The 22,089-nt window shown below is 34.9% G+C and overlaps 1 protein-coding gene across 1 annotated transcript; it reads right to left on the reverse strand.

The window, feature by feature from the left end:
• Positions 1-200: 200 nt before the first annotated feature.
• On the reverse strand, positions 201-650 carry LOC141641020 (uncharacterized). Its single transcript, XM_074449697.1, has one exon. It carries the CDS (start codon positions 648-650, stop codon positions 201-203), a length of 450 nt encoding a protein of 149 aa, XP_074305798.1.
• Positions 651-22,089: the final 21,439 nt, after the last annotated feature.

The raw sequence follows: 22,089 nt of genomic DNA on the forward strand, positions 1-22,089 counted from the left end.
CTCTTTCAAAGACCCAACATGCAGTTTTTTGCATTGGGCTTTTTCAAATTTTTTTTTTGGGTAAAGGTAAGCTTCTCATTAAAATCAAAAGTATCCCATACAATTACATTTTACTCTCTTATACATACTCATCAAGTTCAGTGTTGTCTAATGTATGTAATCCAAGCTAAAGCACTAGTATTTCTACTGTTAAACTGTAACTATCCTACGCGCATTTTCACCTCAGTCTTGACCCGTTGCAGAAGACACTCAGGTCTGCTGACAAAACCATCCACCCTGCTAACATTTCGTACATTCCAGATATTATACATTATGCTTGCTAATATCACTGCTATAATCTTCTTCCTGCAAGCACTATGGTCTCGCAACTGAACCCACCACTGAATCACCTCTGAACATGGCAACTCAATCATACACCAATTAGCAATTAACTCTCTGAATCTTTGACTGAAAGCACATGAGAAGAAGAGACGATCATGAGACTCTTCTTGTAATCCACACAGAAAACACATGTTACTCTGAATAATGTGCATTCTAAGCAGCCTATCCTGAGTTGTTAATCTCTGATGAGCAATCAACCAACACAAGAAAGCCTGTTTAGGAATGATCCACTGATTTAGCACCCATGGATACCACGTCACCTTGTCCATATCTGGTTTCAGCAACTAATACCCTATCTGGCTGTTATAATGTTCTACATCTGCTCTGAAAATGTAATCTTTAAGTAAATGTTTGACCTGGCATATTTTACGCCAAGCCCAGCTACTGTTAACTCCTGGTTCATACTCTACCATAATTTTTCTTGATAGAAAGAAAATGGTTCCATGTGCTGTGATTCATTATTTATTTGAACTTTGATTCAGAAGCACTACCAAAGTGTTTCAAAAAAGAGTTATAGTGACGTAGGTCTGTTTTTGGCCTAGAGAAATTTTAAAATTAGCTATTTCAATAAATGGTATTTATATTCTAGACACTTGCAACGATGTTTATTATTTAGATAACAAAAGACTCAAAACAGGTGATCCCGATTAATCTTATCTATAGCATTGTCGATTAGGACACATTAACGAGAAACGCATTAAAAGACTAGTGTCGACTGGTATAATTAAACCTTTTGATTTTGAAACATTTGGTACATGCGAATCTTGTCTTCTTGGAAATATGACTCGTGCACCTTTTCTAGGAAAAGGATCTCGAGCTAGTGAGTTGTTGGGATTAATACACACTGATGTGTGTGGTCTAATGACAGTCACTACTAGAGGCAATTATGACTATTTCATTACTTTTACCGATAACATGAGTAGATATAGGTATATCTACTTAATGAGGTATAAATGTGAAGCTTTTGACAAGTTCAAAGAGTTTCGGAATGAAGTAGAAAAAAAATTTAATAAGAAGATTAAAACATTACGATCAGATCGTGGTAGGGAATATTGATGGAAGGTGTCGTCGTGTCTCCCAATCAAACACATTTATATTTCTCAACAAACAACTAGTTAGTGGTTAAGTCGAGGTCGATCCACGGGACGGTGTGCTATGGTTTCTAAGTCTATCTATCTCAATTTATGCTAGTGTCACAATTGATTTGGGTTTATAGTTGTGAAAGCAATAAAGTAAACCAAGCATTGAATTAAAAGATGTAAACAAATGATTAAAAGAACTAGGATGTAAACAAATGATTAAAAGCACTAGGATGTCATGGGATCATAAGAGATTCATGGAAATAGATCAAACAAACATGTTCTCATTTTGAAGCAAGCAATTGTTCTTGTGATGGGATCAAGTTAGTGTATATCTTGCAATCCCTAAGAAGGATTGGGTCCCGGAGCCGAATCGATTTGATTGTACAACACTTACAAGTCGACTTAATCCTTCCTATATAACTATATGCATGGTCTAATGAGGCTTGAGTTGGTGTATAAGCTTACAAGCCTTATTGAAAAGATAGGTGATGGGTAAAAATGCAAGGATTCATAGGCTCGCATTTCATCAAACATAACATGTGCATAAGTTGAATCACAACAAGCAAGCAATTTAATTATGAAAACATATTAGATTAAGTATAGATCAATCCCCATGTTTGTTTCCCTTAATTCCTCACTAATCCTAGTTAAGTAACTACTCACTTATTATCATGGAAGACATTTTATCAATGGTGTCAATCATTACAACAAGTATAAACATGATAAGAAGGTGGGGAAATAAACAATAAAGAGTAAAGAGTAAAGGAATTATACTAAACCTAAGATCAACAATTGGAAAGGAAAGAATAATAAAAGAAAACTTGATTGATTGATGAAGAGTTTACAATTCTCCAATAATAACCCAATAATCTTCAATTACCAAATAATAAACTTGAACAATAATTAAGGAAGGATTAATGTGTAATTTTGTGGAAAGATTAAAGGATAATCGATTCTAATCTATTCCTAATCTAATCTAAGAGAGATTGATTTAATCTAAGGGAACTTCTTACTATGGGAGCTTGGTTCTCTTGATTATTACAAATGGAGTGTATATATAGTAGTACATCATTAGGTTAAGCAAGGGTAGATTATTAAATAGTATTGCTAAGTGTTGAGTAGGGAAATGCAAGTCCCGAAGGAAATGCGCATATCACGTAGCTAGTCCTACCACGATCCGCTCAGATCAGCTTGGAGCACGGCCAGTCTGTGAAGGAATCCGCTCAGATTGGCATCGGGACGCCCGGATCATAGCTCCCTAATCCGCTCGTCTTGGGAGCAAGACGCTCGGATCATGGCGTTCAGAGACGCCCGTCTTGGGATCAAGACGCTCGGATCACTGGGCAGAGTGCTTCTCTTTTTTAATGTCTAACAATCTGCTCGTCTTGAGGGGAAGACGCTCGTCGTGGGTCTCGGGACGCTCGTCTTGAGTCTCGGGACGCGCGGATTGGTGGACAGCTTGTCTATTTGAGCTCGGATTGTAAAACGGACGTCATTTCCTCATCCGGACTCCTATCGGAGTAATTCAAAAGCCTAGACCACTTGATTTTTCGATGCAGTTTCATCTAGCATACTTTTAGATCCAAAGGACAAACTCTTCATTTGGTTCCGAGCAATTTCTTCTTGTAATGGCTTCCTTCTCGTCATCCTTGCTTTTTAGCCTATGATCCTTCTATATACTCTTTATTCCTACATCCTTGGTCATCATTCTTGCCTCCTCTTCATACTAGTCCATCCAAGATTGTCAACAAGCTTCCAAATATGCACGGAAGACGGAAATTCCGCCTCATTATCGTCTTTCCTACAAGACATAAACAATGCAATAGGATAGCAAAATAGGAAGGAATTGAAGGATAAAATGGTCATGAAATGCTATATTAGTATTCAAAATAGGTATAATTAGGGGACTAAATGTGCGCAATTAAGAGTCACATCAAACATCCCCAAACCGAACCTTTACTCGTCCCGAGTAAAGAGGTGACTAGAACTAGATCTTTATTTAAACTATCCTAGTAATATAACCGATGTGAGACAATTAACGGGTCTCACTCCACCCCTTCAACTCACAAGAAGACATCCATAAGGTAGGGTGCCTTCTTGCAAGACAAGGTGGGGCTTGCCAAAATAGCGATACATCCAACATTAAGCACACAAAATAAGTAATGGATGCATCTTACAAAAGAATAGCCACTTTCCTCATCTAAGTGGCGGAAATAATCTAAAGGGGAAGCAATTTAAGGGTACACACTCCATTGTAGATATTGTTTCTCCAAGCTACTAAGTCTAAAAGGATACCAACAAATCACCTCCAAGTTGTGTCAAACTAGGGTACTTTTATCCACAATCGCTAAATGCTTTTATTAAGAGTAGACTTCTTATGGTGTTAGAAACACTGTAGGATCGCGGAATTCCCCCTCTTGCCTAGACAAGAAGAAGGATCGTCCCCATTCCACCATGAAACAAATAAGATCAATGGATAAAAAAGGGAAAAAGAGTGTATGAGTTTCATATTTGTAGTTTGCTTTTTGATTCGTATTTCCCCCCAATTTCTTGTGGCATTTGACATTTGAGAATAATTTCTTTGCCATTTTTTATGTTTGGCATTTTGATACTTGGCAATTCTTTTCATTCTTTTTGAACATTTTTAAAGTAACCACATTTTGTAGCAAGGGTACTTTTATTGAAGCATAGGAGTCTATTTTTGCTCCTCTTTTCATTTGATGCATTTTGTAAACTTTTTAATTTTGATTTTCACTTTGGTACTTAAACTCAACTTGATGCTTTTGAGTCATTCCCTTTTTGTTGACAAAATATGATGATAGAAGTGTAAGAACGGTTGCATGGCTTCAAAGGTCACCTTGGAATAAACGGTAGCCAAGGAGTTATCACACCACAAGGTACTATTGACTAGGCCTTAGTCAATGGGTCAAAAGATACTAGTATAACACATCCTAGGTTGTCTTGAGGGTATTCTAGCAAACAAAGTCTCAAGGAGAAAAATTATTTACAAGGGCCTTATATACACTTGTCAAGATTCCCAAATAAGCATTTTCAAAAAATTTCTAACCATGCAAACTACATGCCATGATGAAACAAACATATATACAACTATAATGCATATGCTTCTATCACTATTATGCGATAAAAACTAAATATAAACTCCTAACAATGTATTGGTTCATACCCCATCAATCAAAAGATAGCCACATTGTCATTAACATATAAAAAGGAGGAAGGAGATTTGGAAAGATCATACCATGCGGTCTTCTATTTCCTTCATGCCTCGAATGTGGCGTAGTCGTTCCAATGTGATAAGAGTGACAAACAAGCAAATATATACAATATATACAATTCTACACTACAAAGGAAAGAATATGTTTATGGTTTTTGAAAATTTTCAAATTTTTATGGTTTTTGTTTTTATAAAATTGAAGAACATATTTTTGAGTTTTTCAAAAATTTTCAATTTTTATGTATTTTTGGAATATAAATTCCCATCCCCCACTTTATTTTGGACATTGTCCTCAATATACATGTAGGAGTAGGAATGAAAAGGAAATACATGTTGGATTTTTGATGTTTTATGTAAATTGAAGTGCAAATGCAATGATATGATATAAATGAATGCATGCTCTAACTAAATGCAATTTTATATGACATATATAACAAATGAATGCAATCTAAACTATACTAAATGTTGCATGTTTTCTAGTAAACTATGGTCACCTATGATCAAACCTCCCAAACCGATTTAAGCACTATTTCAAGTGTAGAAAAGAATAGGACTGGTCATTAGTGACTATGCATGAATTCTAGTCTATATGCAACTATCTACATGAATCATGTGAGATATATTACAATGCAAACTAATCTAATCATTTCAGATATATTACAATGAAACTATACTATATGAACTAACTAATGTAAATGCAATATGAAATATAATACAAATGCAAGCTAAATGTATATGTATATAACTAAATGCAAGTGTAAATGGAATGCAAAGTCAAAGGAAAGGGTATCTTACAAATGGTGGTTTGAAGGAGGACTCCACCAAACTCATTCCTTGTTGCCATGGTTATTGATGTTGTCAATGTTGCTCAATGCTCTCAATAATCGGTCAAATGCTTGAACACAATCTTCAAATAAGCATGAAAACGGTTTGTTCCAATTCAATATGAAGCTTGGCCAAGGGAGCTTTTACTTACTCTCTCATTTACCTTGCCCTTGGCACTTGAGTCTTTGCAATGCTTCAAACCAACAAGCCCATGATTCTTGTCAACACAAGGAATGAAGTATGACTCATTTTCATCCGGAGACTTCCGCTTACCACCTTCTTCTTCAATTTTGGTGATGACGATAGTATTTGTATTTATCAATCCTTCAAGAGTAGAAGGAGAATTCTCATAACATTGATGACCGGACAACTTAGGGGTTGAAATTGTGGGTGCCAAATTCCCACAAGTAAGTTCATTCACAAGTTTGTTCCTGAGCTTTTCCACCAAGTACCCTTTGTATGATGTTTTGACGTTTTGGAGAAGGTCCATCATATCATCTCCAACAATCATAGGTTCCACGGTGGGTCCAAAAAGGTCTTCATGGTCAATAGGAGAGAGGAATTCATCTTCTTCATGGAAGCATACCTCAAACTTCTCTAGTATAGGCTCCTCAAGTGAGGCAATCTCACAAGTCCCTTCATCTTCTTCATTCCATAAGTCCTTGAAAGACACATATTCCGCATAAGCTTCTTCCATAGGCTTGTCATCATCACTATCTTTATATGAATCATAAATGGGGGATTCACTCCTCCTCATCAATTCTCTCTCCAACACCTCAATGTTCACATCAAAGGACACACCCTCATATTCACAAAGGTTAAGAGTATTTGGCTTACTAAACCTCATATCTTCCCAATCAAATACCAAACTTTCATACTCACAAGAGCTCAAGGAGATTGGCTCTTCCCACTTCACATCTTCTTCATCAAAGGTAACTCCTTCAAACTCGCATTCATGATCAATGTCTAAGGAATGGTGAGGAGTAGTTACTTGGGCTTCTTTCATTTGGGCCATTTGAATTGCCAACTCCTCAGCATGGGTAACAATTCTTTGAAGAACATTGTCCCTATTTTGGCTCTCCTCTAGCACTTGTTTGAAAAAAAGTTGTTGTTCTCCCATCATTTGGAGAACCATACTTTTAATGTCAAATTCATACTCATCTTCTTGTTGTGGGTGGGTGTGAAAGTGGTTATATTGTGGTATGTGGAATTGGTTGCAAAGTGGGTATTGGGAGGGTGATTGTTGTGGATATTGGATGTGGTGATTTTGGTGGGAAAATTTGGGGTAGTAGTTAGGATTTTCATTGTATGAGTAGTAAGGTAGGTTTGTATTAACTTGCTTCTCAAACTCCCCATACCCACAGTCATACTCAAAAGATCCAACATATACTCCATATGTCAAGTCTTGAGCCATCATAACTAAGACAAGGAAACAACTACAAGAATGGAAACTACACAAAAATGGTAAGAACAATCCTTGAGGAACAAGTTCCTCAAGGTTAAAGCAAAATTGAAATAGACAAACAAGTAAGAACTTAATCACATAACACCGTCCCCGGCAACGGCGCCATTTTGATGGAAGGTGTCGTCGTGTCTCCCAATCAAACACATTTATATTTCTCAACAAACAATTAGTTAGTGTTTAAGTCGAAGTCAATCCACGGGACGGTGTGCTTTGGGTTCTAAGTTTATCTATCTCAATTTATGCTAGTGTCACAATTGATTTGGGTTTGTAGTTGTAAAAGCAATAAAGTAAAGCAAGCAATGAATTAAAAGATGTAAACAAACGATTAAAAGCACTAGGATGTAAACAAATGACTAAAACCACTAGGATGTCATGAGATCATAAGGGATTCATGGAAATAAATCATACAAACACGTTCTCAATTAGAAGCAAGCACTTATTGTTGTGATGGGATCGAGTTAGTGTATATCTTACAATCCCTAAGAAGGTTTGGGTCCCGGAGCCGAATCAATTAAATTGTACAACACCTGCAAGTCGACTTAATCCTTCCTATCCACCTATATGCATGGTCTAATGAGGATCGAGTTGGTGTATAAGCTTACAAACCTTATTGAAAAGATAGGTGATAGGTAAAAAATGCAAGGATTCATAGACTCGCATTTCATCAAACATAACATGTGCATAAGTTGAAATCACAACAAGCAAGCAATTTAATTATGAAAACATATTAGATTCAGCATAGATCAATCCCCATGTTTGTTTCCTTTAATTCCCCACTAATCCTAGTTAAGTAACTACTCACTTATTATCATGGAAGATATGTTATCAATGGTGTCAATCATTACAACAAGTATAAACATGACAAGAAAGTGAGGAAATAAACAATAAAGAGTAAAGAGTAAAGGAATTATACCAAACTTAAGATGAAAAATTGGAAAGGAAAGAATAATAGAAGAAAACTTGATTGATTGATGAAGAGTTGTCAATTCTCCAATAATAACTCAATAATCTTCAATTACCCAATAATAAACTTGAACAATAATTAAGGAAGGATTAATGTGTAATTTTGTGGAAAGATTAAATGATAATCTATTCTAATCTACTCCTAATCTAATCTAAGAGAGATTGATTTAATCTAAGGAATTTCCTACTATGGGAGCTTGGTTGTCTTGATTATTCCTACTATAGTATTGCTAAGTGTTGAGTAGGGAAATGCAAGTCCCGAAGGAAATGCGCATATCACATAGCTAGTCCTACCACGATTTGCTCGTATCAGCTTGAAGCACGGCCAGTCTGTGAAGGAATATTCTCGGATTGGCATCGGAACGCCCGGATCATAGCTCCCTAATCCGCTCATCTTGGGAGCAAGACGCTCGGATCATGGCGTTCTCAGACGCCCGTCTTGGGAGCAAGACGCTCGGATCACTGGGTAAAGTTCTTCTCTTTTTTAATGTCTAAAAATCCACTCGTATTGAGGGGGAGACGCTCTTCTTGGGTCTGGCGACGCTCGTCTTGAATCTCGGGACGCGCGGATTTGCGGACAGCTTGTGTATTTGTGCTCTGATTGTAAAACGGACGTCGTTTCCTCATCCGGACTCCTATTGGAGTGATTTAAAAGCCTAGACCACTTGATTTTTTGACGCCGTTTCATCTAGCATACTTTCAAAGCGAAAGGATCATTTCTTGGTTTGGTTCCGAGCAATTTATTCTTGTAATGGCTTCCTTCTCGTCATCCTTGTTTTTTAGCCTATGATCCTTCTATATACTCTTTATTCCTACATCCTTGGTCATCATTCTTGCCTCCTATTCATACTAGTCCATCCAATATTGTCAACAAGCTTCCAAATATGCACAAGATACGGGAATTCCGCCTCATTATCTTCTTTCCTACAAGACATAAACAATGCAATAGGAAATCAAAATAGGAAGGAATTGAAGGACAAAATGGTCATGAAATGCTATATTAGTATGCAAAATAGGTACAATTAGGGGACTAAATGTGTGCAATTAAGAGTCACATCAATTATCTAAGCAATGAATTTATAGATCACCTTAAAGACTGTGGTATTATATCTCAGTTAACTCCTCCTGGCACACACAATTGAATGGTGTGGCTGAAAGGAGGAATCAAACTTTATTAGATATGATTCGATCAATGATGAGTCAAACTGAGTTACCTATGTCATTTTGGGGATTTGCCATTTCATCTGCAATACGCTCACTTAATCAAAGTCCCACTAAAGCAACTGACAAATATCCATATGAGATATGGAAAGGGAAGGTCCCGAATTTGAGATACATGAAAGTATGGGATTGTGATGCTTATGTCATGAGCAAGTCTGACGATAAGCTCGCACCTCGTTCTGACAAATGTATTTTTGTAGGCTACCCTAAGGAAACTTGTCGATATTACTTCTGTTGGAATATGTGTCCTCCGACAATAATGCGATCACAATTGTCGATCATAATGATCACATGTTTAAGTCTCATTCTAAAGAATACAATTGGGATGTAATATTTTACTGTCAACTGGTCCACACATATCGGTAATGATTGGCTGACTAGAGTTTGACATTACTGTCGTGCGACGGTGGTGATCAGTTGATCCCCTTAGGTCATACCTAAAGGGTAACACTCTTAATTGGTTATTTAATTGATCGTATGACGATACGGGTTGATTAAATTACTTAAAATTGACGGACGATTTTGGAAGTAATATTTACGTGTCTCATTATAATTTGATTAAATAAGATACGGTCTAAGTTATCGAATTGTTTTATTACTTAGATGAAATTATTGTTTAAGGAAACAATTGCATTTGAATGAATAATTTATTATAAATACAAGATTTTGTGATTTATAACTGGTAGATTATTTTGGTACAAGTAATTATGAATTACTAAGTCAATTTTGTATATGACGTATTTTTAGTAATGCGTTGATTTTTAATATGTTAAAAATACATAACAATTTTACATGACATGTGACATGTGACAAATTGACAAATTGACAAAGATAAAATGGAATCCATTTTATCTCTAAATGGACCGAATTAGTGGGAGTATTAGGAAAATATTATGTTGATTAACTAAGTGGTAAACATAATCATTCTTCTTAAACCTGGCCATGCAAACCTAGTGCCTCTTGTGAAGAGCACCTTGCTCATGCATTGGCCCTAAGAACTCCCCCTCCTACCCGGTTTTATAAAGAGAAAACTGTAGGTTTTTCTCTTTAATTTTTACCTTATACACTACTAAAAATACTAGTGCATTATTTATTCATCAACCATCTAAAAAAAAGAGTTTTAGAGAGATAAAATTCTTCCTCTTTCTCCCTTCTCTTAGCCAAAAAATTAAGAGAACAAAATAATATTTTTGATCAATTTTATTCATATTAATATTGTTCTAGTATCAATAATATTAATTTTATTAGGAGATTACCTTGGGTATTATTCCTTGGGAGGGATTCTATACTTGAATCCTTGTTCTTCCATTAACGAGTGCTCAAGAACAAGTACGAAGGAGATCTTACTTGTGCCCAATAATCCGAAATATCAATGTAAGATGATGATTTCTTCCTTATTCTAATTATTGTTTGCATGCATAAGATCAACATTTAATTTTATGACTATATTAATTTGAAACATATATGAATATGTTAAGTAATGAGATATAGATGTCTAACAAGCGGTATCAAGAGCTTTAGGTTGTTTGCATGCAAATCGGTTATAGTTTTTCGGAGTTATACGATTAACATATAAAATTTATAAATTTGTGTTATTATGATATATCACGAAATAAATTATGCATGTTAAAGTTTCTGGTCCTAAAATGTATTTAGGATTTTTTGGTTAATTTATGGATTTTTTATTGTTCATTTTATATAATAATGGCATTAAAATGTGATTTTATGATAAAAATGTCATTTTCGGACTAAAATTAGCTTAACTTCGAATTTTCCAGTGGTTTTTGGATATGCTTTCACATATATTAATTTTAGATGACCTGTAAATTTTCAGAGTTTTTGAAGTTTTTATGCTCGAAATATGGATTTTTCATGATAAAAATCGAATTTAAATGAAAAATAGGCTAATATGAGAAATATTTCGAATCTGGTTAAATAAATTTAGTATGTTGTCACATGCAAGTTTACAAGATGTGTGTAAAATAATAGGCTATAATGAAGTCTTTATGCATTATTTATGAATTTTTGATGAAAAATAGCATAAATAGTGACTTTAATTAGTGAATAATTGCTAAAACATACTTCATGACTAAGAAAACTTCACATATTGAATTTTATTACCCATTTCAGATCTAAAATTTAAAATTTGATAAATATAATTTTTCTCATATTTTTATGATAATATTTGATAAATCCGATAAACCGCAACATTGTTTTTCCCGATAAATTTCGAAATTTTTAACCTAAGTTTTTGGACATATGAGTGTCATGGTATTTTTCCAGAATGTTCATGAGTTTAAATTTCAAATTTCAAATTTATTTGAAATTTTTGTGATGTATTTGAAGTTTATAGCATTTTATATTAATTTTGAGTCCATTAATGAACAATTTTAAGAAATATAAGTTAATTATAGTCAAATAGTTAGTGGAGACTAATTTTGAGTCCTAAGTTGGTTAGGGTAATTAACTTGTGCATAAATATGATTTTATGAAATTTATTGTAATTTTAAAAGGTTGAATCACGCAAATCCGTAAGAACCGATTAATATACGATATTGGCTCCTTAAAGGCGATTTAGCATTAAATTGGGCATGTTCATACATATTATAACGCTGCATTTTATTTATGATTGTCATAATTTTATTTTTTGTAATTTTTGAATTATGTAATTTTTACTTAGTACGGCCTTAGTTTTTAATTGGTATTACCCGAAATGTATGGGAATATAGATTCGGTTGTAATTTATTGTGATCTCGTATCACCGTTTTGTAATTTAATAGATTTATTTTATTTTAGTTACAAATGTATAATAGGAAATTATGTAATTTGTTATGTAATTTATTTATTTCAGAGTTCCTTGAAGACGGTGTCACTCAAGGAAGACGATACATAGAGACGGTGTTACCTCGAGATGCGTGCCAAAAACCGAAGTTCAAGGGACCAATGGAGTTGGTTTCCGAATATGTAATAGTTAATTAGATTTTCTATTTTAGGAAGGCCATACTAGGATTTATTTTTATGCTTTGCATTTTATTTATATGTTGCATGCATCGCTAAATCGCCATAACTAAAACATGCATTGTCATTTTAATCGAGTTTATCGACCGTGTCAATTACAATTATCCTAGTTCACCGCTTTAGTTCACTTAAAACGTGATAGATAATAAATTGACATGACCTCTCGCTAAAAAATAAACAATTGAGACTTAGCCTTACCAAAAAGTAGAAACCATGAAAACCTATTTCATGAGGGTGTGCACTCGGCCACACCGGGGTACAAAACTTGTTACGTAGGGGAAGTGGGTGATAAATGTCTATCCACCGAATTCATGTTGATGAGGGTTTCATCGGCCACACCGTGTCCAAGTTAATGTGGGTTTGGATCATGGACACATTTATTCGAAATTTGGATTGAACTCAACAAAAGTTTTTGATAAGGGTTTTATCGGCCACACCGTGCCCTTGTCGGATGTGTTTTGGGCTAAAGATAAATGTTAATGTAATTTTATCGAGCAAGAGTTCTAAAAGTAGAATCGATTAAAGCGTTAATCCACCGGGTTATATTGATAAGGGTTTCATCGGCCACACCGTGCCCAAGTTAATATGAATTTGGGTCTTGGAATCATTTATCTAAGTTGGGTAGAGGTCACTAGATAAATGTAATAAAACTTGTTTAAATTAAATTTTTACGAGTATTATTATTTTGAAAACGACATATGTTTTATTCCTTCTATTTTGTTTTGTAGACCGCTTTTATTTCTCATAACAAATGGCCACTCAAAACACCAACGCCACACCTCTCACTAATATTTCATGGCTCCGATCCTTCATGGATCGATGTAAACTTGAAAAGAATGGGTCAAATTTCTCCGATTGGGATGCCCAACTCAAATTAGCCGCCCAAGGTGACGACAAGCTTCGTTACCTCACCGAGGCCTCTCAATCCGAACCTAATACTAGGTCGACCACCGCTACTAGGGAAGCATATGAGGCTTACCACAAGGAGTCCGCCGCAATGAAAAATGTGTTGATCTTTGCGATGGAGGCGGATCTCCAAAGGAGAGCCTTTAAGATGGGCACCGCTAATGAAATATATTCCAAGCTTGTGACAATGTTTTCACAAACTCCGTGGATCGTCCAATATGAGGCGGCCGCGACATTCTTTGATCTCGACTTTAAAGAGGGCCAAAAGATTAGCCCTCACGTGCTCAAATTGATGGAGCTAGTCGAGACCTTGAAGATTCAAAAGGTTAAAATCTCCAAAGAACTCATTGTAGATAGGATTCTACACTCCTTATCCAAAGTCAAAGTTTATGTTCAATTCCGGGTGAATTTTAACATGCAAGACAAGGACGTGTCTCTTGAAGAGTTGCACAAGTTACTTGTGCAAGCCGAAAGAGACATGGGGTTAAATGTTAACCCACCTGAGGATATGCTTAACTTAAGCACCAAAAGCAAGGGGAAGTTCAAGAAGAATGGGAAGAAGGGTAAGAAGCAAGCTCCCACTTTCACCAAAGCTAAGACTTATGAAGCTAGCACTTCCAAAATCAAGAAGGGTCCTCTTGATAAATACCATTATTGTAATGGTGTTGGACATTGGAAAAGAAATTGTTCCAAATATCTTGGTGACATTAAAGCTGGAAAGATCACTCCAGTAGGTAAATGACTATCATTTCTTTTATGTTTCTAATTCAACTATGGTATTGTGATACAAAGTTGTGATAATGTATCCCCTTTTTATTGTAAATAGGGCCTCCACCAAGCAAGGACAAGGGAAAAGAAAAGCAAGCTTGAGAAACCATCAAGAAGCTAGGAGTAGCTTCCATGAAGCTTGGCTTTTTATTGTCTTATTTTAATTTATGTTTCGGATTTTTAGAACCTTTTGATTTCTGTGTTCGACATGGAAATGTTTAATCCTTTCTAAAACAATTGTTGTATTTTTGATTATGGTGGCTTGGTTTGCAACCCAAGTCACCCGTTTTATCGTATTTTATCCTTGTTCTAAAAATTCGTCTATATATGTTTGCACAGAGAAACATATGATCACCCACTTAAAGTGATTTAATAGACAACTATAATGATGGGATTCATTATATGTCCACAAGCTTAAGGCTTGTGTATGATCAATTATAAAGTGATATTGAGTTGATGAACTCTCTTAAAGGAATGTCAATCACCATGTACACTTATCAAATCTAAAACAATTAGTCAACCTATGAGATAGACCTCCTTATACTTCAAAATCATTATTTGTGTCTCATAAGCTACCTTGAATCTCTAGTGTATTTATTCTAAAGATATAGTGGGAGAAAAATGAAGACACAAAGAACACAAAGCAAATTTATGTACTTGTGTATATGAGATCTACGCAAGAAGGAATGATTTGTATACCTATACAGATAGTATACTCGAATAGATGAGATCTATGGTCTCAAATAGATGATATCTACATGACAAAAGAGACCAAGTGAAGTAATCAAAAGAATATGTTCTCAAGATAACTACACGAGGAGAGCAAAAGAAAGTTTTGGAATAAGAATGACTAATGTAAAGTCTTAACAATAGTTTTGACTAGTTTATGAACAACATTTGACCAATAGTTTTAATATTGATATTTACTTAAGAGCCTAAATGAATCAAAATTGCATCCTAGAAAATAAATGAGATTTATTACTAAAAGTTGCAAAGAATGATATGCCGATATCCAAAAGAGCTAAGTTAAGTATTAACCACGCTAATGTCATTACTTAACCTCATTATGAAAATTAAATTGTTAAACCTCCTTCCTAAAAGGGTATTTTGAGAAGGACGTATAATAAATGAAATTCACATTTAAATAATGACATTGCTACGCATCATTATAAAATGAATGAGTTAGAGATTAAAAGTCTATTTCCATAAGTTTAAGATTGAAACCGTTTCTAAATAAGTATTTTGAAATGATATGTTGGGAACATATATGGTTTGAATCTTAATAACTTGGCAAAGCAAAATATATTTTAATTCTTGAAATGTTTCGATTGAGTAGTCAATTGCAAAACATATGGAATTAAGTGGAGTTAGAAATTATCATGTGAAGACATGGAATTTAGTGGGAGCAATCATCTTGTAAAAATTTATAACTCACTACTCATTGAGAATGACGAGCTAATACCTTCTTTCACAAAAGGGTATTTGAGTTTTCAATTCTGGATGAAAATGGACTATGATGAATCCAATCACATCATGAGATATTGGATAGGTATTGAGATATACACATCGAATCAACGAGAAACATAGGTTATTCATGTCAATGAAAATGGAATTGCCATTAGCAGTCATGGTCATTCATTAAACCTAAGAAAGGTTGATCACATGATTGTTAAGTTTCTAACGTTTCCGCCATTAGAATAGTCATGCACATGTCCAATAATGAATCATATGCATAAGAGCATGATGAATCATTGGCAAGCCATAGAAGAATCGTCATGAATTCTCGAGGAGAACCAATGAGCGATTTCAGTGTTGGACAGAACACTCTGTTATGTGTCAAGAGGTTGCACATATTAAAGTTCGAACACGCGTAAGGATTTATGAAAATCCTAAGCTTTTTAAGCTAAAATGAGAAATAAGAAGTTAGGAAAGATACTTAGTTGAAGTAAGAAGTTACTCAAAACTAATATTTTCTAATATGCTAGGACTTGTGAGAAGTGCTAGGCTAATCATCTTGACAATTGTTGCAAGACTCTACAAAACATATACCTAGTGCATTGTGAGTTGGTAGAACACTTGACCAGTGCAAGTTATATCATCCACCACAAATTCGTTGGTTGTGTGATAAACAACCAGAAAGTTCTTTCAAGATAAAGAACCCAAACCGAGGTTGGGAACCTATATGTGTACTTGGTAAGGTTCATGCTATGAGATATAACATGAATGTAAAGGAAAATGGGATAAAAGAAGTTTGAACACATGGACACAAGGTATGTTAAACTTCTATTGCAATCAACTAGTGTTTACACACTTACGATATGCATCACAAGGTTGTAATATGGTATTGACTACCCGAATGTGATGTCGACATTTGACGTTTGAGTTATTATTAACTCACCTTATACTTTGTTACGTCCAAACGGGTTTTAGAGACAATTGGACCGCGTTAAAGTGAACAAGGATTAGCATTGTATTCGCCCATAGTTACTTACACGAGGTGACGTCTCGAAGTGACTAGAGTGTGATGCGATTGATGGCAAGTTCAAGTGCCATGGAGTCATATGAGAATGACTAATCGATCACATAGACAGACTGTTAGGAACACTTTGTCGGGCCTTATGACCGCTTATAGAGTTCTGGCAAATTTATATAGCCTGGTCGTGGCGAGAGCTACTATAGTATTCTAACGAGTCGATTCTTTTGACTAAAGACTATTCGCCTAAGATGGCACAGTTTCAGATTAAATTTGATTTATGTTACTACGACATTCGTAAATGGGGTCAAATGGGCATATTTTGGGTTATGATGGGTGTGGCTAGTCGAAGGGAATGAGTGCGATAGGAATTGTCCACCCCTAGTCAGGGTTAAAACAATATCTCAGGGCCACTCGAGGAGTAATGAATTGGAAATGCTTGGCCACGCTCGGAAGATATCTATGGTAGATAAATCCGGTCAATCAGTTATTCTCCAGATCAAGAAAACCACTCTCGATAAGATCACTTGCAAGTACAACCGGAAAGACACCTTGCATTGAGTGGGAGATAGTAATAGGACAAGGGAATTGGTGACGCACACTTGTCGAGGACAAGTGGGAGATTGTTGGAATATGTGTGCTCCGACAATAATGCGATCACAACTGTCGATCATAATGATCACATGTTTAAGTCTCATTCTAAAGAATACAATTGGGAAGTAATATTTTACTGTCAACTGGTCCACACATATCGGTAATGATTGGCTGACTAGAGTTTGACATTACTGTCGTGCGACGGTGGTGATCAGTTGATCCCCTTAGGTCATACCTAAAGGGTAACACTCTTAATTGATTATTTAATTGATCGTATGAGGATACGGGTTGATTAAATTACTTAAAATTGACGGACAATTTTGGAAGTAATATTTACGTGTCTCATTATAATTTGATTAAATAAGATACGGTCTAAGTCATCGAATTGTTTTATTACTTAGATGAAATTATTGTTTAAGGAAACAATTGCATTTGAATGAATAATTTATTATAAATACAAGATGTTGTGATTTATAATTGGTAGATTATTTTAGTACAAGTAATTATGAATTACTAAGTCAATTTTGTATATGACGTATTTTTATTAATGCGTTGATTTTTAATATGTTAAAAATACATAACAATTTTACATGACATGTGACATGTGACAAATTGACAAATTGACAAAGATAAAATGAAATCCATTTTATCTCTAAATGGACCAAATTAGTGGGAGTATTAGGAAAATATTAGGTTGACTAACTAAGTGGTAAATATAATCATTCTTCCTAAACCTAGTCATGCAAACCTAGTGCCTCTTGTGAAGAGCACCTTGCTCATGCATTGGCCCTAAGAACTCCCCCTCCTACCCGGTTTTATGAAGAGAAAACTATAGGTTTTTCTCTTTAATTTTTACCTTATACACTACTAAAAATACTAGTGTATTATTCATTCAACAACCATCTAAAAATAAGAGTTTTAGAGAGATAAAATTCTTCCTCTTTCTCCCTTCTCTTAGCCGAAAAATTAAGAAAACAAAATAATATTTTTGGTCAATTTTATTCAAATTAATATTGTTCTAGTATCAATAATATTAATTTTATTAAGAGATTACCTTGGGTATTATTCCTTGGGAGGGATTCTATACTTGAATCCTTGTTCTTCCATTAAGGAGTGCTCAAGAACAAGTAAGAAGGAGATCTTACTTGTGCCCAATAATCCGAAATATAAATGTAAGATGATGATTTCTTCCTTATTCTTATTATTGTTTGCATGCATAAGATCAACATTTAATTTTATGACTAAATTAATTTGAAACATATATGAATATGTTAAGTAATGAGATATAGATGTCTAACAACTTCTACAATAGTAATGAGAACAAAGTGTTTGTGGCTTGTGAAGCTGTCTTTCTAGAAAAAGAGTTTATTTCTAGAAGATAGATTGGGAGAAAATTTGAACTTGATGGAGTTCAAGAGCCACAAACTGATGTATCGGTACAGGAAGATGTTCCTTCTACATTTGAATCGGTTATTGTTCCTTCTGAACCTAGGAGGTCAGAGAGGATTAGTCGCCAGCCTGATAGATACCTTGGTGTTATCGAGGAAGATGGTGACTATGAGGTTTTACTTTTAGAAAGTGATGAACCTAAGACCTACAAAGCAGTTATTACTAGGTCTGACTCTAAGTTATGGCTCGAGGCCATGTAATCCGAAATGGATTCCATGTACGATAATCAGGTATGGGACCTGGTTGAATTACCTAAAGATGTTCGACCTCTTTAGTGTAAGTGGATATTTAAGATTAAAATCGACATGGATGGACATAAAGATGTCTACAAAGCTAGTTTGGTGGCAAAAGGTTTCACCCAAGTTCATGGTTTACACTATGACGAAACTTTTGCACCAGTTGCTATACTTAGATTATGAGATATGGCAAATGGATGTCAAAACCACCTTCCTAAACGGGTTTCTGGAAGAGGAAGTGTTTATGACACAACCTGAAGTTTTTGTGGATCCTAAAAATCCTAACAAAGTATGCAAATTTAAGAGATCCATTTATGGTCTTAAGAAAGCGTCAAGAAGTTGGAATCATCCTTTTGATCATGTTATTATACAGAATGGCTTTTCTCGAAGTGTTAAGGAACCATGTTTATACATGAAGTTTAGTGGGAGTAAAGCTGTTTTCTTACTTCTTTATGTAGACGATATATTACTCATTGGGAATGATGTAGATATGCTTGCTTCTGTCCAGAAGTGGTTAGGAAATCACTTCCAAATGAAAGATTTGGGAGAAGCTCAGTGCATCTTGGGAATCCGGATCTATAGGGATAGATCTAAAAGGTTATTAGCTTTGAGTCAAGAAGCCTATAACAATAAGATTCTTGACCGATTCAATATGAAAAACTCCAAGAGAGGTTTTTTACCTATAGGCAGTGGAATTACTTTGAGTAAGTCACAATGTCCTACTAAGCCTAAGGATATTGAACGCATGAAATCGATTCCCTATGCTTCCACTGTTGGATCGATTATGTATGCTATAATGTGTACTCATCCTGACGTCTCGTATACTTTGAGTATGACAAGTCGTTATCAGAAAACTCCAGGTGAGAGTCACTGGATAGCCGTCAAGAATATTCTGAAGTACTTGAGAAGGGCTAAGGATTCATTCTTAGTGTTTGGAGGAGAATCTAAATTACGTATAAGAGGTTATACGAATGCCAGTTTCCAAACCGATAGGGATGATTTGAAATCCCAGGCTGGTTTTGTCTTTTTGTTGAACGGAGGGGCGGTTTGCTGGAGAATTTTCAAGGACTCTGTGACTGCTGATTCTATAATGGAAGCTGAGTACATTGCAGCCTCTGAAGGTGCAAAGGAAGCTATTTGGATTAGGCAATTTTTAGAGGGACTGAAAGAAGTTCCAACCATAGAGGATCCTATTACATTATATTGTGATAACATTGGGGCAATGTTTCAAGCAAAAGAGCCCAAGTCTAGTAACAAGTCAAGACACGTACTTAGAAAATTTCATGTAATTATAGATTTGATTGAAAGGAAAGAAATTATAGTCTATAAGGTTGGGACAGCTGACAACATTTTTAATCCTTTAACCAAGCCATTGTCTCAAGCTAAACATGATAGTCATGTAGTTTCGATGAGATTGAGATGAATGCCCGAACTGTTGTAAATTATATTTTTTCATATATGATTACTTTTATCGTTGTATTCATTTTTTATATCTGAATTAAATACTTTATTTTAAGCAAATAGGTTGTAATGACAACGTGGAACTCTATTAAAGTGAACTAGATTAACATTGTAAGTTGTCCCTACTTACTTAATGAGGTGACGTCTCAGAGTGACTAGATTGTAAGGCGATAGATGACGAGTTCGGCTGTCATATGGCCATAGTGATGGTTGGTCGATCACATAGGCATGATGTAGAGACATTTTGTCGGACAGTGACCATTTATGAAATCCTTAATGTAGCCTGGTCGTGGCAAGGATTTCTATTTATTCCTTCGAGTCAATTATTTAGACTGGTGACTATTTGTCTAAGTTGGTACAGTTTTCCGGTGGCTTTGGTTTTTGCTCTGGGTCGTGCCGTAAAAGGAGGGCAATGCTTATTTACTAGGTCATTGTGATCTGTATTGAACAAGGTAAATAGGTCAACATGATTGTCCACCCATGTCATTATACATATCTCAAGGCCACTCGAGGAGAGGTGACAGGAAATGCGTGGCCACGCTCGGATGTGATCTATAGTAGATTTTCCGGTCAGACAGTCATTCTCCTGATCGAGGAAACCACTTTATGATGTAATCATGTGCAAGAATAACCTGAAAGTCCTCTTACATTGAGTGGGAGATTGTTGGAGTAGTGTCCTCCACAATAGTGCGTCTACATAATAAATCTCGTACAGGGAATATTGGGGATTTATTTTATATATTTTCCAGCTGGTCAATGTTAATCGGTAATGATTGGCTGACTAGAGTTGGACACTACTGTCGTGTGACGGCGGTGACCAGCTGATCCCTTTAGGTCACACCTATAGGATGATGCCCAAATGGAAAAACTAATTATTTGTATGAGATACAAAGTAATTAAATCCTTGTAATAATTGACTTTTAAATCAAGTGAATGTATTATTTGATGATAAGTTACGAACTCGGGCCAAGGAGGTTTATTATTTGATTATGCGATAATTAATTAATAAAAGTTAAAGTGATATTTTAGTAATTAATAATTAATTAACTAAAATATTACCATGTGTGTATAGGTTTGAGGCAAAGGTTATTAGCTATTTATTTTTACAAGAGGTTGTAAAATTAGCTAATAAGGAGTCTACTGTCACAGTTTATATTGATAAAATGGCCTAATGATTACTTAATAGTTAAGTGGTCATTGGTGGTTAATTTATATTATTTAAGTGTTAAATAATTAAATTAATTTTTAATTATATAAGATAATTAAATATAAGACTTATAAGAATTTGTGGGGGCAAATATCGAAAACCCAAATGGACCTAAAAGAGGTCACATGCACCGGTTTTCTTAAGACACAACAAGTGTGTAATTGGTTAAAATTTTCAACTTGTTTTGTCCCCTTTGTTTGTCTATAAATACTCTAATATCCACATATGTATGGGTTGTTAAATTTTGAGTCAAAAATTCTATAAATTGCCTTGTCTTGGCGCGGTAGAAGAGAAGAAAAAAAAAGGTGATTTGTGGCCCTTCTTTCTTCATCTTCTTCATCATATAATATTGATCAAATTGTTGATGAACTACAAAAAAAAATACACATTAACTAATATTATTAGTGTAATAATATTACATAATACAAGGTTACTACTACTATTATCTAGTTTGTAATTTTAGTAGTATTTTGGGATAGTCTTGGGTGCCACCAAAGGAGATTACCTAAGTTGGTAATTTGGGTATTGGAGGATCATCCTACAAATTATATCTCAAGAACTACAAAGGTATGAGACCTTTGTAGTGCCCTTTTTGCCAATTTTTCCTATATAAGGATATATTTCTTCCTTTTCTTTGTTTGAATGTATGTTTAGACCACCTTATAAAATTAACTTCTAATTTTATTATCATTAAAATAGTCTAATGAGGGTCTAAATACTAACATGAGGAAGATTAAACCTTGGTCCTTGAGGAAGTGGAGACTGAGGGAGGGTCAAACTAGGAACAGATTGTGGCTCACCCTGATAC

This window comes from Silene latifolia, chromosome 2 (genome assembly GCF_048544455.1).
Source record: "Silene latifolia isolate original U9 population chromosome 2, ASM4854445v1, whole genome shotgun sequence".
Taxonomy (NCBI): Eukaryota; Viridiplantae; Streptophyta; class Magnoliopsida; order Caryophyllales; family Caryophyllaceae; genus Silene; species Silene latifolia.